Source organism: Rhopalosiphum maidis, chromosome 2, assembly GCF_003676215.2.
Source record: "Rhopalosiphum maidis isolate BTI-1 chromosome 2, ASM367621v3, whole genome shotgun sequence".
NCBI lineage: Eukaryota > Metazoa > Arthropoda > Insecta > Hemiptera > Aphididae > Rhopalosiphum > Rhopalosiphum maidis.
This window is the reverse complement of record NC_040878.1, coordinates 2614499-2628680: the sequence shown is the minus strand read 5'-3', so window position 1 is coordinate 2628680 and position 14182 is coordinate 2614499. Positions and strand designations below refer to the sequence as shown.

General features: G+C 27.3%; 1 protein-coding gene across 2 annotated transcripts; it reads right to left on the bottom strand.

The window, feature by feature from the left end:
• Window positions 1-4943: 4943 nt before the first annotated feature.
• LOC113554467 (G-protein coupled receptor Mth2-like) lies at window positions 4944-14182 on the bottom strand. 2 transcript variants are annotated; one of them, XM_026958343.1, is made up of 7 exons: window positions 13871-14182; window positions 10669-11152; window positions 9025-9103; window positions 6141-6325; window positions 5499-5664; window positions 5187-5340; window positions 4944-5120 (listed from the first exon to the last, which is right to left on the bottom strand). In XM_026958343.1, the coding sequence occupies exons 1-7, from the start codon at window positions 14180-14182 to the stop codon at window positions 5004-5006; spliced, it is 1497 nt and encodes a 498-aa protein (XP_026814144.1). In that variant the 3' UTR covers window positions 4944-5003. The 2 variants fall into 2 exon arrangements, with proteins under 2 accessions (XP_026814144.1, XP_026814143.1); XM_026958342.1 differs by having other exon boundaries at window positions 4944-5340.

The window sequence follows — 14182 nt, the reverse complement described above, 5'->3', positions numbered from 1 at the left end:
GGAGCGTTCGCCGAGACTGCGATCCGCGGCCGAGGACGGAAACCGTCGGATGTGTGTGCGGTTTGTGCGTTACCACCACGATAACCATTAGTCACGCAAACATGATTCGCGTGTTCTGTCATGATAATATTACAGTGAAATAATAATAATATCAATAATGCTATCGTCTTCAAGTTCTACAGATAGAACAATGATATAATTGTAACAATATATTTTGTATTCTAATATCACCACAATTTATTTATTTATTTTTTGATGGCGGGGAGGTTAGTTTTTGCTGATTTTACTTTTTTTTTTAAATTTATGATACATTTTAGTAATATCAATTTTATTATCATGATGTATTCGGTGCATTTGACAATATAGATAGTCAAGTACGTATTATTTATTTTATACAAATCAAAAAGGTTAATGATTAATTTTTTATTTTTTAAACCGATTCAATTCTAACGCTACTATTTTGTTTCATGCATACAACTCCATTGCCTTTTCAATGAACTCCTTAGATGGGTCTTCTTTGTCTTCAATAATTATTTTTATGTAATATCCCACAATGTGTCTTGTCTTGATTTTGATAACTATAAATGGTAGATAATAGATATTCGTTATTGAAACATCGATAAAAATGAATTTTATTTCATTGAACCTGGTCAGACTAATTTAGAACTTCTGAGCATTTCGATATAAAATGTGTGAGTGGTAAGAATATTCATTGACAAATAATAATAAAAGATGAAAACGTATTGTCGATAGTTGTATTTGACGGAGGAGGGAGGCCAATGAAGTATACACCAAATTTAACACTATCCACTATATATTTTGAGTATCATTATTTGGAATATTTTCTACTTATTATTATTTTATACGTTCATCGTAATGGTCTCCTATCTAACCTGGAGTTTATGTCCATTATGTGATTACTCCCCCCCGTGGGCGTGGCCGTATGATGGATCCATCGCCCGGCGGCATCGTACGTACCATTTGGTCATGCTCATACATACATGTTATTATCGTATCATTTCCTTCCTTTTCTTACTCATTATCCGGCAAGATTACGATTTTATTATTCATAAAAGAAATAAAGTTGGTATCTATACATTAGTTTCCAGTGAAGTCCTGAGTGAGGATTATTATGATACTACGTAGTAGTGTTATTATATTATAAATATAAAACGCATTTTTCGGATTCTGGGATATCAAACTCATAAAGTACGACCTTCAAACAATCATATTTTTAGGAATATTGTAAAAACTACATTAACATAAAAATATAAAATTATTAACAAACGTTACTACAGTAACCATCCAACTGTCTGTTTTATTCGATAATTTATAAGAAGTTTTTCTGGTTTTTTTTTTTATGTAAATTTGATTTATGAATTATTGATAGCATACTTATTATTGTTGCAAAAATGTAAGATGAATTTAACTTGTATTCATTTTTATTTCATGTAGACATTATAGACATGTACAATGATATACATTACAAATATCATGTGGCGTGTATGTAGTTCAATAATTAAGCTTAAGTTTCTTTAAGCAGTTAAGAAAAAGAACCGGTAAAGTTGTTTATATTTTCAAAACTTCAAATATGTTTGGAAAAATGGAAACACATCTTTATTGTGTATGTATAGGTACAGAGAGAAGTAGAGAGGATACATTTTTTTTATTTATCTAAATCCGTCGAAATTATGATTTTCTTTGCCAAAGTTTAAATTAATTTTTAAGTATTTCATCAAAAGTTTTATAAAACAAAAAAATTATAGTCTTGAAATATTGATATAATCTTCACTATAACCGTTTCTATTAAGTATATATAGAGAATGAATTCTCAGTTTGTACGTTTCTAACTATTTAACCCATTTATTTTTATATTCAAAATTCAAAATAAATATCAATAAGTGGTAACAAATAACAATATATACGTTAATAAAAGCTTTAACATATACACTAAATATTAAGTATAAAAAAGGGGGAAATAGGTAATTGCTCTGCTGTACAGTAGGTGTCAAGTATGCATTGTTATTGAGCAAGTCATTTCAATATATGCATTAAATATTTTTGTTTAAGATATCTGAATTTTGACCGGATATTTTACCCATCGGTAAAATTTTATTTTAAAATCGAAATTATCAAGTATTACTTATATATTACGAACAAAGTGTACAATTTTACTGGAAATCAGGTTTCTTTTTGTCATTGTCACACTAATATATACGTCAATAGCATCAAGGCAATTACACATAATTATGATTTATGGAAAAAAAATCATTATTAGATTCATCTAATAAGAAATATAGTAATACACAAAGTCAAAACTGTTCGATCATTTATACATCATAGTTTTCATTAGTAAAATATATTATGTATATCATATGCATGGCAAGAGATATCATGTCCATGAGCGTAACTAGAATTTAGTAGTTACAGAGGCTAGAGTCTTGCGCAATATCAAAATTAATGATATTAAAATATGTGTATACAAAGTAGCTTATTATAACATTATTAAATAAAAATAGTTTATATTTCAAATTTTTGATATAGGAGATAAGATTTTATTAAAAAATATATTAGAAGTACCGTTTGAAGGGTTTATTAATATCCTTAATTGCCTAAAAATAAGTTTGCTGATGATATTGTCTTGACGTATTACCTTAATAGAAAAACAGGAAGCATATCATGTATTATATATATTTGCGGTGTATTAATATAGTTATTATCTATATTAATTATTAATATTCTATTTTATGTGTATCATGTCATCGCCTGCGCATAGTTTTTAATATTAAATAATATGTGACGGTATGAAAATCGAAGCAAACCTGGTGAACACGGAGTCAATGCGTAAAATGTAGGTGCCATGCTAGTCGACGTGTCAGCAAAGGCTTACAAGAAATATAAGTTTGGCTCGCACAAGTACTGGGCGTATGTGGTCACCGAGAACACGGCCACCATATACTATCCAGTTGGCACGTGCAAGATATGGGACCGTAACAAGACAAAGATGCCGTCGTCGACCCGGAACTGCGCGTCGCAGGTCTCAGAGTGGTAAACGCTTCCATCATGCTCACTATCGTCCAGGAAAACACAAACGCGCCGACCATAATGGTTGCGGAAAAAGTGTCGGACATGATCAAGGATATATGGTATCAGCATCACGACAACGAAGCTGTAGTCGACGAATAACGATCATCAAGATTCGTGGTATCTTATTGTTATATATTATATTCTCCTCGATAGTGAGACTGTGGCTGTCGACTCCAAAAAGTAGTTATTTTCTTATTTTGGATTACTTTTGAGTGGATGTTACCTGTGTATGTGTTGATTCTGGTTTACAAACTTTATGGAATAGCAAATTTGCGTTCATCAGAATTAATAGTGTGTAATTAGCTTAAAATATCGAAAAAACTAAAAAACGATCATTCGTCCTTATATTAAAATTAACGATTCTGATGAACAAAAATGTGCTATGCTATACGTTTGTAAAATGGAGACAATATACATGCATGGGTAACGTCATCAACTTAAGAGTACTCCGCATACTCACCACTTAAAAAGGTTTGATACAGGCAGTTTTTATGCAATTTTGAGAAGAATTAAAATATTATGTTTAATCTTAAATATATTTAGATACTAATTAAAAATATTTTAAAAGTGGTCCCATGATAGTCCTAACAATGGTTGTTGTGTAATATATTATAAAGAAAAACGGTTTCGCACATGACAAGCTTATGAATAAGTCAATTATTTACAGTCTTTTAATACAAAAAAAAAAATACTAATTAATTTGTACGAATAAATGAATACTATTCATTGTCTTTAGCTAAAAAAAAAATGTATGGTTAAGTTAGGTAAAGTCAAATTAATCTATTATTATAGCAACTGTTGATTATTAATTATTCTATAGGTAAATCATTTTTACCATCTATATAGGTAATAGTCGATTAGAATTTTGAATATTTGTGACTGGAGATGAATTTATGATTTTCTCCGTAGCAGATACATTTTTGAAAATGATTACAATACGAACAAAGTGATTGATGAATTATATAGCTTATACCATTGTCAAAAATCAAAATAACTACTTTGTTTTTATATATTTTACAAACATCGATATAATTAAATAATGAGTACCAATCATCTGTAAACAAAAACAATAAATAAATAAATCATACAGTTTATTAAGCAATGCTCAGGTTATTATTTTTGTACAACAATTCATAAACAATTTTATAAGAATGATGCAATTATTTTTTTATGAAAACATTAAAATAAATAACTTTTAATTTAAAATTATAACATAACTATAGTATATATACTATACTATATACTATAGTATATACTTAATAAAACATTTATTATTCTTCAGATACTACATAAATAGGTACTGTTTATCTATTTGTTAGTTTTAATTATAAATGATTAAAATACAGAAATCTCTTATAATAAAATAACTATAAATACTTATTCTAAATCATTGGTAGGTTGACTATTAAAAAAAAACTATTATTAAATTAATTGTTATTTATTATAATAAGTAGGTATGTTGTATGTAACGTAACTAATACAAATTTATAGTTAAATATACACAATTTTCAATAAGCAATAATTTATATAATACCAATGTCCAGTATAATTTTAGTAGTGTCCATGATTAATGTATGACTAATAAAATTATCATTTCTTTAAAAATTTGATTAATAATTATAATTATAAATAATTTCCTAATATTATACCTACTATTAAAAATATATTAAAGTTACATGTAAATAATACATGTTACTAGCTAACAAAATAACAAAGCATCTGTGTAGATACACTATGATATGATACTTTTGAAACTAACATAAACTAGTTTACAAAATAAAAAACTCAATTAAAATACAAATCGTAATCAAAAGCATAAACATTTATATAATGATGATAATTATTAATAAAGTTTTAAGTTTAGTATAAGGAAATTTAATAAAAACTATTTTATTTTTATTACACAATCATTTAACTTAAAATTCATGTAATTGATTATTGGTTGAATTGCTTGTGCTTTCAGTGGACATTTCAACTGCATCTTTATTTTTTACATTAGAGCTAGTCTTAGATGGGACGGTTTTGGTAGATGTCTTAAAAAGTTGGAATTGTGGACACAGTTTCTTATTTAATAAATTTAATACACGTTTTTTACATACAAAAATTAGAAAAATCAACACTCCTTGCAAAGAATTTCCAATGTCTATGACGTACCACACAAATTTAGAACCACCTGAATTTGTTGTCCATGATAAAATTTCTGCTAACCAACTGACACCCATGACGATGAATAATTTCAAATACAACATGAATCTGAAACATAATAACCTATAGTTTAATTCAAATTCATTCGAAATAAAAATTATCAAATTCATTAACTAAATATATTCATTTTTATTAAATATAACAACAAATTCTATAGGATAACGCTATTCTTAATAATATGGATAAAATTCTCAGTAAGTACTTACCTTTGTTTTTCATGATCCACATTTTTTTGGCTTTCAGATCCTCTCAGTACTTTAGCATCACTCTTATGTTTGACAATCACTATTGCCGTGTGTATAAACATCAATAGATTACTAAATAATAAAGTACCGATAGGACCATAAAAATATAACAGCATGGCTAAATCTGCTAGAATATTAATTTATTAATAATTAAATGACGTGATACGCCTGGATATTTTTTTTTATTAAAATTTTATAATTCTGTATAATTGGAAAAAAGGTTTTTAGTAGGTATTTAGATGACTTGATTTGAATTCAATAATAACTTATTCGTATAAGTAATATCGTCATATTTTCAACAAAACAAATTCCTTAGGTAAAGTTTTATTATTCATTATTGTATTGGATATTTGATTTTTTGTTTTTAATTTGATGTACTGGTTTTTTCTACACGAAACTGATTTTTCGTTTTAATTGTGTATTAATGCGACTAATTAATGGTACTTAAAATGTAAAATTGTTTAACTAGAAAGTAATATAAAATATTAATACATAAGTAGAATAAGTGGCATTGATTTCTTAAATTTTATGATTTCAAATAATATCTTTTGTACAGTCTCAAACTTAATTTAAATACAAACCAGTTTCATACAAAATACTTACAACCAAACCAACAACTATTAATTCCGAATCTTGGACGAATGTTATCAGTTAGTAAATATTGCAATTTATCCATACCAAATGTTATTATTGAAATTAATGAGGTACATCCCCACGCATAAATTGAATAGATAATAAACTTGTTTGCTTCATTTTCTTGTGTATTTCCTCTTAAAGGTCTAAATCCACTGAAAATTAAATACATAAACAAATTAAATTATTTAGAAAGTGAAAATCTTTTCATCGGAAATTCAAAAAAAAAAATTGATGCCTACCGAAAACGTTAATATTGAGTGTCTAACTCGTGTAATATACCGTTGCATGTCTGGTTCTTTTTTTTTAATTAAAAAAAATAATTAAATACAAAAGAATGTAATTGAGAGTCTAGCTATCAGTCCTCAATCGATGTAAGTCGATACCTCCTGACGTCGAAAGTCTGATACTGTTTTGTAGGAGATAAAGTTAAAGTCGAATGCCATGTTTGAGAGTTAAGTAGTCTATGATTATATGGAAAGTTCATTTTACGATTTTACATGCAATTAAATCTATCAGATAGGTAATCCGATTGCGTCGAATCGCGGACAATGTGGGTGCACGAGTGAAATTGTTTATGTATTAAGTATACTACTATACAACACTGTAACGCACGCACCGTGATGCTTTAGTATTAGTAAAAATTTGAAATTTACTTCGTTGGTTTGCAGAAATACAAATAATATATTTAAAAGTAACTTTAACTATTTACTTCAAGTACTATTTAGTCAAATCGCGTGTTTGATTTTTGAGTAATCACTAATCAGTGCTCACCCAGTGCAAACATTATTATATTTTATTACCCAATACAGTCCGAGTGGTATTCAACCTTTATAAACTCGCGACCAACGTAGGCTTTGTAAAAAAACTAAAATTGCTTAAAATTGCTAAAAAGAAGACTTATTGTGACCCAATTTTAAAGCTTACGTAACCCAGAAATGAATCTATTATTATGGTCTTAATACATAATAATTCCATGGTTTTGTTTACACGTTCGTCTGTACTGTAAAGATTTTTTGATCCGGCATTTCTATACTTATTATACCTACCATTATATTGTAATTTGCAATACAATAATTGAGTAATTCATATTATTTCATTATGTACTCGTAATATATATGTATAAAAATAATTGTTTACTACAGGTAATCTATATTACATGAACTAATTATGCCTACCAGAATTATATTGTCATAGTCGGAGACCAAGATATTTTGCATGCTACGTTTTTTATAGTTTATATATTACCTGAGACTTTTTAATTTCTGGTTTTAATGCGTTTAAAAAATTGAGATCAGCGAAGTCGATTATAAAATTAGAATAATCTATGAGTTTCTTTGGTGGATTAGTAAACGGAATATATTTAAATTTTTTATATAATTAATTATCTGCGTTTCATTTAGTCATATTTTATAATATAAAAACCACTTTTACAAATTATATTTCACGAGTGACACGTATGAGTAATGTGTCGAGATGATAATGTTTTACAATAATGTATGTACATTTTATGATGGAGAAAATTATATAGTCAGAATAAAAAAAAAATGTATTTGATAATGGTCTCACGCAATGACAATATAGTTTAGAAAAATTATATTTCAAGTATCAGAATACAATAAGTATGCAAAATGCCTAGGTCACATGTTATGATAATATAATATACTCTAATCAGTTATAAGGATATATATATATATATGATTCATAAGTAATAAAGAGTAAAGTAAGCATCAAAGGGAGTAAGTATCGGTTGATAGGAGGATAAATGGTCGGGGAATGGTAGCGTAACCGATCAAGTGGAGCTAGTGAGGTGGTGATATTGGCGGCGACGAAGTGGAACAAGTTGAGCCATGGAGCAATGAAGCGGTCTTGAACTCATCTTTTTCGTCATAATTTGTTTGCAGTATATTTGAATATCTTATATTCTTATTATTGAATTTAATATATTTAATATAATCTTATCGTTTTAAAAATAAAAAATACTGATTAAATTTGTCAAAAAATTTAAAACATGATAGTCATGATATTCTAGTATAAAATGTTTTCATTTTGCTTCTAATTCGTAAATACTTTAAATTTGAGCGTTATTTCTATCACGTACAAAGTAAAATACGACTTACATTGTAAATGGTTTTTCATTTGAAATTTAACTTTCTAATAAGCAAAATTGTTTACAATACTACATTACATTTTGTATTTAATAATTTTTTTTTAACAATATTTATAGGTGTATAATAATGAAGTATAAATATTCAAGGGCATTGGGGAACGGGGTATGCCACTTACTGTTATGGTAGTATTATGGCGAGAATTCTAGATATATTTACTTAATAATATACGTAGGTATTCGTAATTACCTTGTAATGGCATGTATACTACATGTATACTCTTTTATTGGACATGTTTACAATTTACAACCTTTTGAGTTTTGAATTTAGATAGCATCTAGCCAGTAATGATACAATAATAATAATAATAATATGTGTATAACGTACTGGCATCCATTTAATTAGTAGTATTATATTAAAAACAATATAATAATGAATTCTATATTTTTATGAATCTATATTACGAATAATCGTAATTAATTACTTACCAGTTTATCAAAGTCTAGGTTAGGTTAAGTATAATAAAACTTTTAATTTTAACTTTTGAATATTCAAACGAATATGAATAATTTTAATCATATCATGGCTAATTTTATTTTGAAAACAAAAAGGACCAGTAATTGATAGCTACGTAAATAATAATAATAATAATAATAATAGGTAGGATATTTCATGGCTGTAGTCTAAAGGATATTAAACTAATGCGACAATAACTACTACCACTCAATGCACAATGTTTTATTTACCTGAAAGTCCACCATAGATCAAAACACATAATATTAAGCCAGAAAAAACTTGCCAAAAACGTGAATTGAAGGGTATACGCTGAAACAAAGAAAAACCACATTTGATTAATAGTATAATATACAGTGATTTATCAAGTATGCTCACTCCCATTTTCTTTAAGCAATACATTTATTCAAATTCGGATTTTTAAAATGTTTTAATATAATCACTAAATGACCATATATTTAAATTCTTGAGATATTTTTACTACTTAAAACGTCATCCCCTCTCCATTAGATATTAGTGATTTGGGGAATATTTTTTTGATATGTTGATTCACTCAATTCAAATACGAACGAGTTATTATCCACTACTTATTAATGTTTATAGTTCATACTAAGAACAGTTATTTTTAAAAATTGTTTTAAAAAATTATAAAATATATATCTTTAGGTAATACTGGAAACTAGGTCCACTTTTATGAATTATATATTATTTTCAATATTTATATACCTATTTAATATTAATTACCAAGATTACCAAAAAGATGTTCAATTCAATGTAGGTAAAATACGTTCATATAATTATAGGTCCGAGTAATATTTTATCAAATATTAAAGTTATTATTGCGTATTTGCGTGTTATTATATAACACAGTGATACCTCTATTAATGAACACCTTTCAACAGTGGAAAACTCCCTATAGTAGATATTTTTAAATTCCTCTTCAAAAATACATGTACATAATAGAGGTTATAACCTCTTAATAGCGGATTAAAAATTACTTTTCATAAATGGACACAATACATTTACATATCGAAAATGTTTAAGGAAATTTGAACATATTATTCTCAAAACTTGTACCGTGTACTGATAACATTTTTTAACTGTTAATTTCTATAGATGACAATATCCTTATAGAAGATAGTACATTAATAACATCAGATATAGCCAATATTGTATTGTAGACAATTTGAGTTTAGAAGAGAAACCGAACCTGAAGCAGAAGAATAAGAATATGAATTGATATACAATCCTACTTTTGAAGAAGTTTTGAAAACAATAAATAATTTAAAAACATATTTTAAAAATTAAGATGATATCAGATTATTTATGGTAGCTAATTTGCAAATCCATTTTGAAGAACAGAAAAAATATGATAGATATTTTTAATTGTATTTTTTAACGTTTTTTATTCATTATTTATACATAAATACTTAAAATATAAATAATAAATTAAAAATAATATAAATAATATATTCTAATAAACAGTCAATATCTTAAAAATAAAGTAATTAATAAAGAACTGTTTATTAATTATAATATTCTCTTTAAAGTGGAAATTTCTTATTTCTAAATGGCTGTCCACTATATAGAGGTTTCACCGTATAGAATAATGTATTTTATTGTTATAAGTATGTATTTACTTGGTTTACTACCGATATATTATTATATATCAATGGTAAGTTTTTGTGTTAGCCGATTGTAGTGAAATATAACGTACAAATCATATAATGTGATGTTTAAAAATGTTTTAATGAATAAATTATTGATAAATTAAAAATATTGACACTAGTTTAAAAATATATTTCAGGTGTACCCATGCATTATAAACATATTACTATTTTCATTATATAAACAAAGAAGATAATATATTTACTTACCTAAAAAAATGCACCATGTTTTATCAGCATTATCAGTTATGAATTGAACAACTATTAGACTGATGTAGGCCACCAATAGCGTTGCTACATGACACATTAAAGATTTCCCATGCAAAGTCTGTAAGTCTTTGATAAGCGCATAAACAAGAAACGTTGAAAACAAAAATGGCAGTGATAGCATCATGCCGATGGTATTAAATAAATTTTTTTCATCTGTTTGACTTGCCAATTGTTTCGGAGAACAAACAACTGCTAAAATTTGATAATTTAATTCCGAAAATTGCTCCAAACAAAATTGATCCGGTCCAACATTTGCCGATTCACTTAGTAAGAATCCCGCATTATTTACTTGGAAATTATGACTTTTATCTTTTGACGGATTCAATTTGTATTTTCCATTACATGTCAGTCTTCCATAGACTATGTGAAACAGGCCCGTCTCATATACATCAACCGTCCCGTGCTCATTCACAAATTTTGGAACCTATAATATAAACAAAATTAATTTTTAAATCCAGAAGTAATATTATTTGTTAAATTTAATTTAAAATTGTCATACAAGAATACAATTTTTATAAAATCCTTAATTTTTTAACAATATATAGTTGAATGTCAACGAATAAAAGCGCAGAACAATTGATGACCTATAAATCTCGATAAGTTATATATTCAACCGGATATAGTGGCAATAATGAAAACCAAAAGGATTGGATGTGTAGAAAATATCTGCCACTAAAAGTAAAATGATTAAAAACAATTTTTTTGTTTAAACCAGACGGCCAATACAAGGAAACCCAAGGTTACGATTGTTAACCAACCAAACTTAACTAACCTAGACTAAATAAGCAAACCAAGCATGACCGTGCACTTTAGGACCTACGTTTTATAGGAGTAATCCAATTTTCCAAGTAACGAACTCGAACCTAATATGATGAATGAAAACATAGAGAACATTGGGAGGATGTGTTAGTTGCGCAAAATACTAACATGGCCAAACAAATTTTAAAAAAAAGTTGGAAATCGTATTTTTTTTTACTTTTATAATATACCTATAAAGTAAATTTGATATAATCTCAAATAATATCTTTAATACATTTTAATTAAAGACTTACTAAATTTATATATATATAAATATTTTTATGATGCATATATAATATATTAATTAATGTTGATACGTTGAATAGAATTTATATTTAATTAAATTCGAAAAAATGTATATTATGAATAAACATAAAACTACCTATGTATTAATAAGGGCGGTGGTCGTTTGGGCGAAGGTAATAATTTTGACCAAAAAAATTATAGTTTGTTTGGGCGAGTGAAATTATTTTTACCTGAGTAATGTGAGGTAAAAACCTGGTGACAGATGCTACGAATATTATTTTCAATCATTATTAATTATTATATTATCGATAATTTAAATAATTAATTATTGAATGTATATTATGAGTATTTTCATACAAAGTCAATAGATTACTTTAAAATATACTTATTATATTATATGTAATTGTATTTATAATTTTTTGACAACAGATTACTCTATCTACCTATATAATAATATTATAAATATCTATACCAAACCCTAGCCATATGTATTAATTGTATATGAAGCAATTAAATGGAAAACCACTTAGAGTGACCAATTGAAAAGCATCAAACTATATTGTATTAAACTGTTGTAAACCTTACTTAAACTGATCACTGATAAAACTAGTTATCATACATTCAATTTTTTTTTAAATTTTATCGTTATAATAAACCGGCATTTAAGATATTATTTAAGTATTTTTAAGTGCCGCTTATTCTATTTATTTTATTAAATTTTCTGTTTTTGTGTTAACTACAACAATGCCGAGCTGTTTTCTTTGTGGACGTTCTTGGTGTTCAAAAAATAAAAACATAAGCTTTCATCGGTAATTGATATTTATAAACATAAAAACAAAAACTCTAAGATCTGTATCAATATTTTTTTTTTAAATAGGTAGGACTAATTATTTATAATTTGTATGATTTTGTTTAAATTGTTGAGTGTATATTATAAGCATTTTCATACTGCCCAAACGGTATTTTCAATTGAATAATTCTCGCCCAAACAGTATATATTTATTCACCTAAACAGACCATATTTTGGGTCCATTCGCTTAAACAGCCTATGCCCATTAATACGTAGCGTAGTACCTACGCTTACAATCAAGCAGAACTGATTGTACACAAGCATTAGCCGATCTTTATTTTTATTTAAAAATTAAAGTTAGTATATTATTAAAATATTATTCATCGAATCTGTTTTATTATTTATAATAAATAACGTAAAAATGAATATTCGTTAATGACGTAAATCTCACACAACAAATTTTCTTTATCAAGTCGTTAAGTCATTACAATTAATAAAAGTAAATTTGCATATACATGATTATTTTAGACTGTATATATGTCAACCCTATTTATTTTTAATAAAAAAAAATTAGCCATATCTATATATTGAAAAAATAAAACCTACGCAATTCTTGGGTCGACGACCCTCTAACAGTCTAAAATATGTTAACTTTTATGATACTCGAAAAACATGAAATTTTTGATAAAAAAATTTTCTAAAGACCAATGGCTTAAGTTTTCATTTTGATAAAGCTTAACTTTTGAATAAAGATTATACTCTATATTAATTGTATATTAATTGAATACGTATACCGCCGATGCGATATAGAATATTTATGAATACCTAACTAAGTGTTTCAGTATTCGTATGCTTTTTAGAAGATAAAAATGAACCCAAGACAAAATAATACAAAATTATTGAGCATCCAGTTTAAATATTTATTTAGGTATTGTTTCAAATTTAAAAAAGTTTAATTTAGTACCCAATAAATTGTCATTTAATATAGTATCCAACTACATATGTAAATTAATAATTTATTAGATTTCTGAGCTAAACCGATGTTGTTTATTATAAATATAAATATCAATGTTAAATGTTTATTAATGGTACCTTCGCACACACTAAAATTGTAGAAGTTTACATGTCCTTCTCACAATATTACGACGATGCATTTCGTGAAAACTTTTTAAATGACTCGTACAACGACAAAAAAAAAAAGTAAACAAATTCCTACCCACCCAACATGCGGTCAAAAAATAAGAAATCTCATTTCGTCGTCTCGCGTAAAATAATTTTTAGGGTTTTAACCGATTACGGAGCCTCTACCTTGAATTCGGCGACATGGTCCGACGCGTTCAGTGGCGTGCATTTCGAATTCACGTACGCAGCGTTCGGCTCACAGCACTTGCGGATACACGCTCTCGTTTCGCACGTGCAAAGGACGTAACTGACGCCCTGCACCGAACGGTACGCAGCCGGCGGGTACGGTTTTTCCGGTTGTCCGGCCCACAGTATGTCGTTCACCTGGTAAGCGTTTTCGGGCGCCGGTTGGGAAACGTTCATCAGACACCGATCGTCGGCAAAGGCCGCAAAGCGCAGCAGAAGCAGCGTCGGCAGCCACGTTAATCGGCGGCCCAT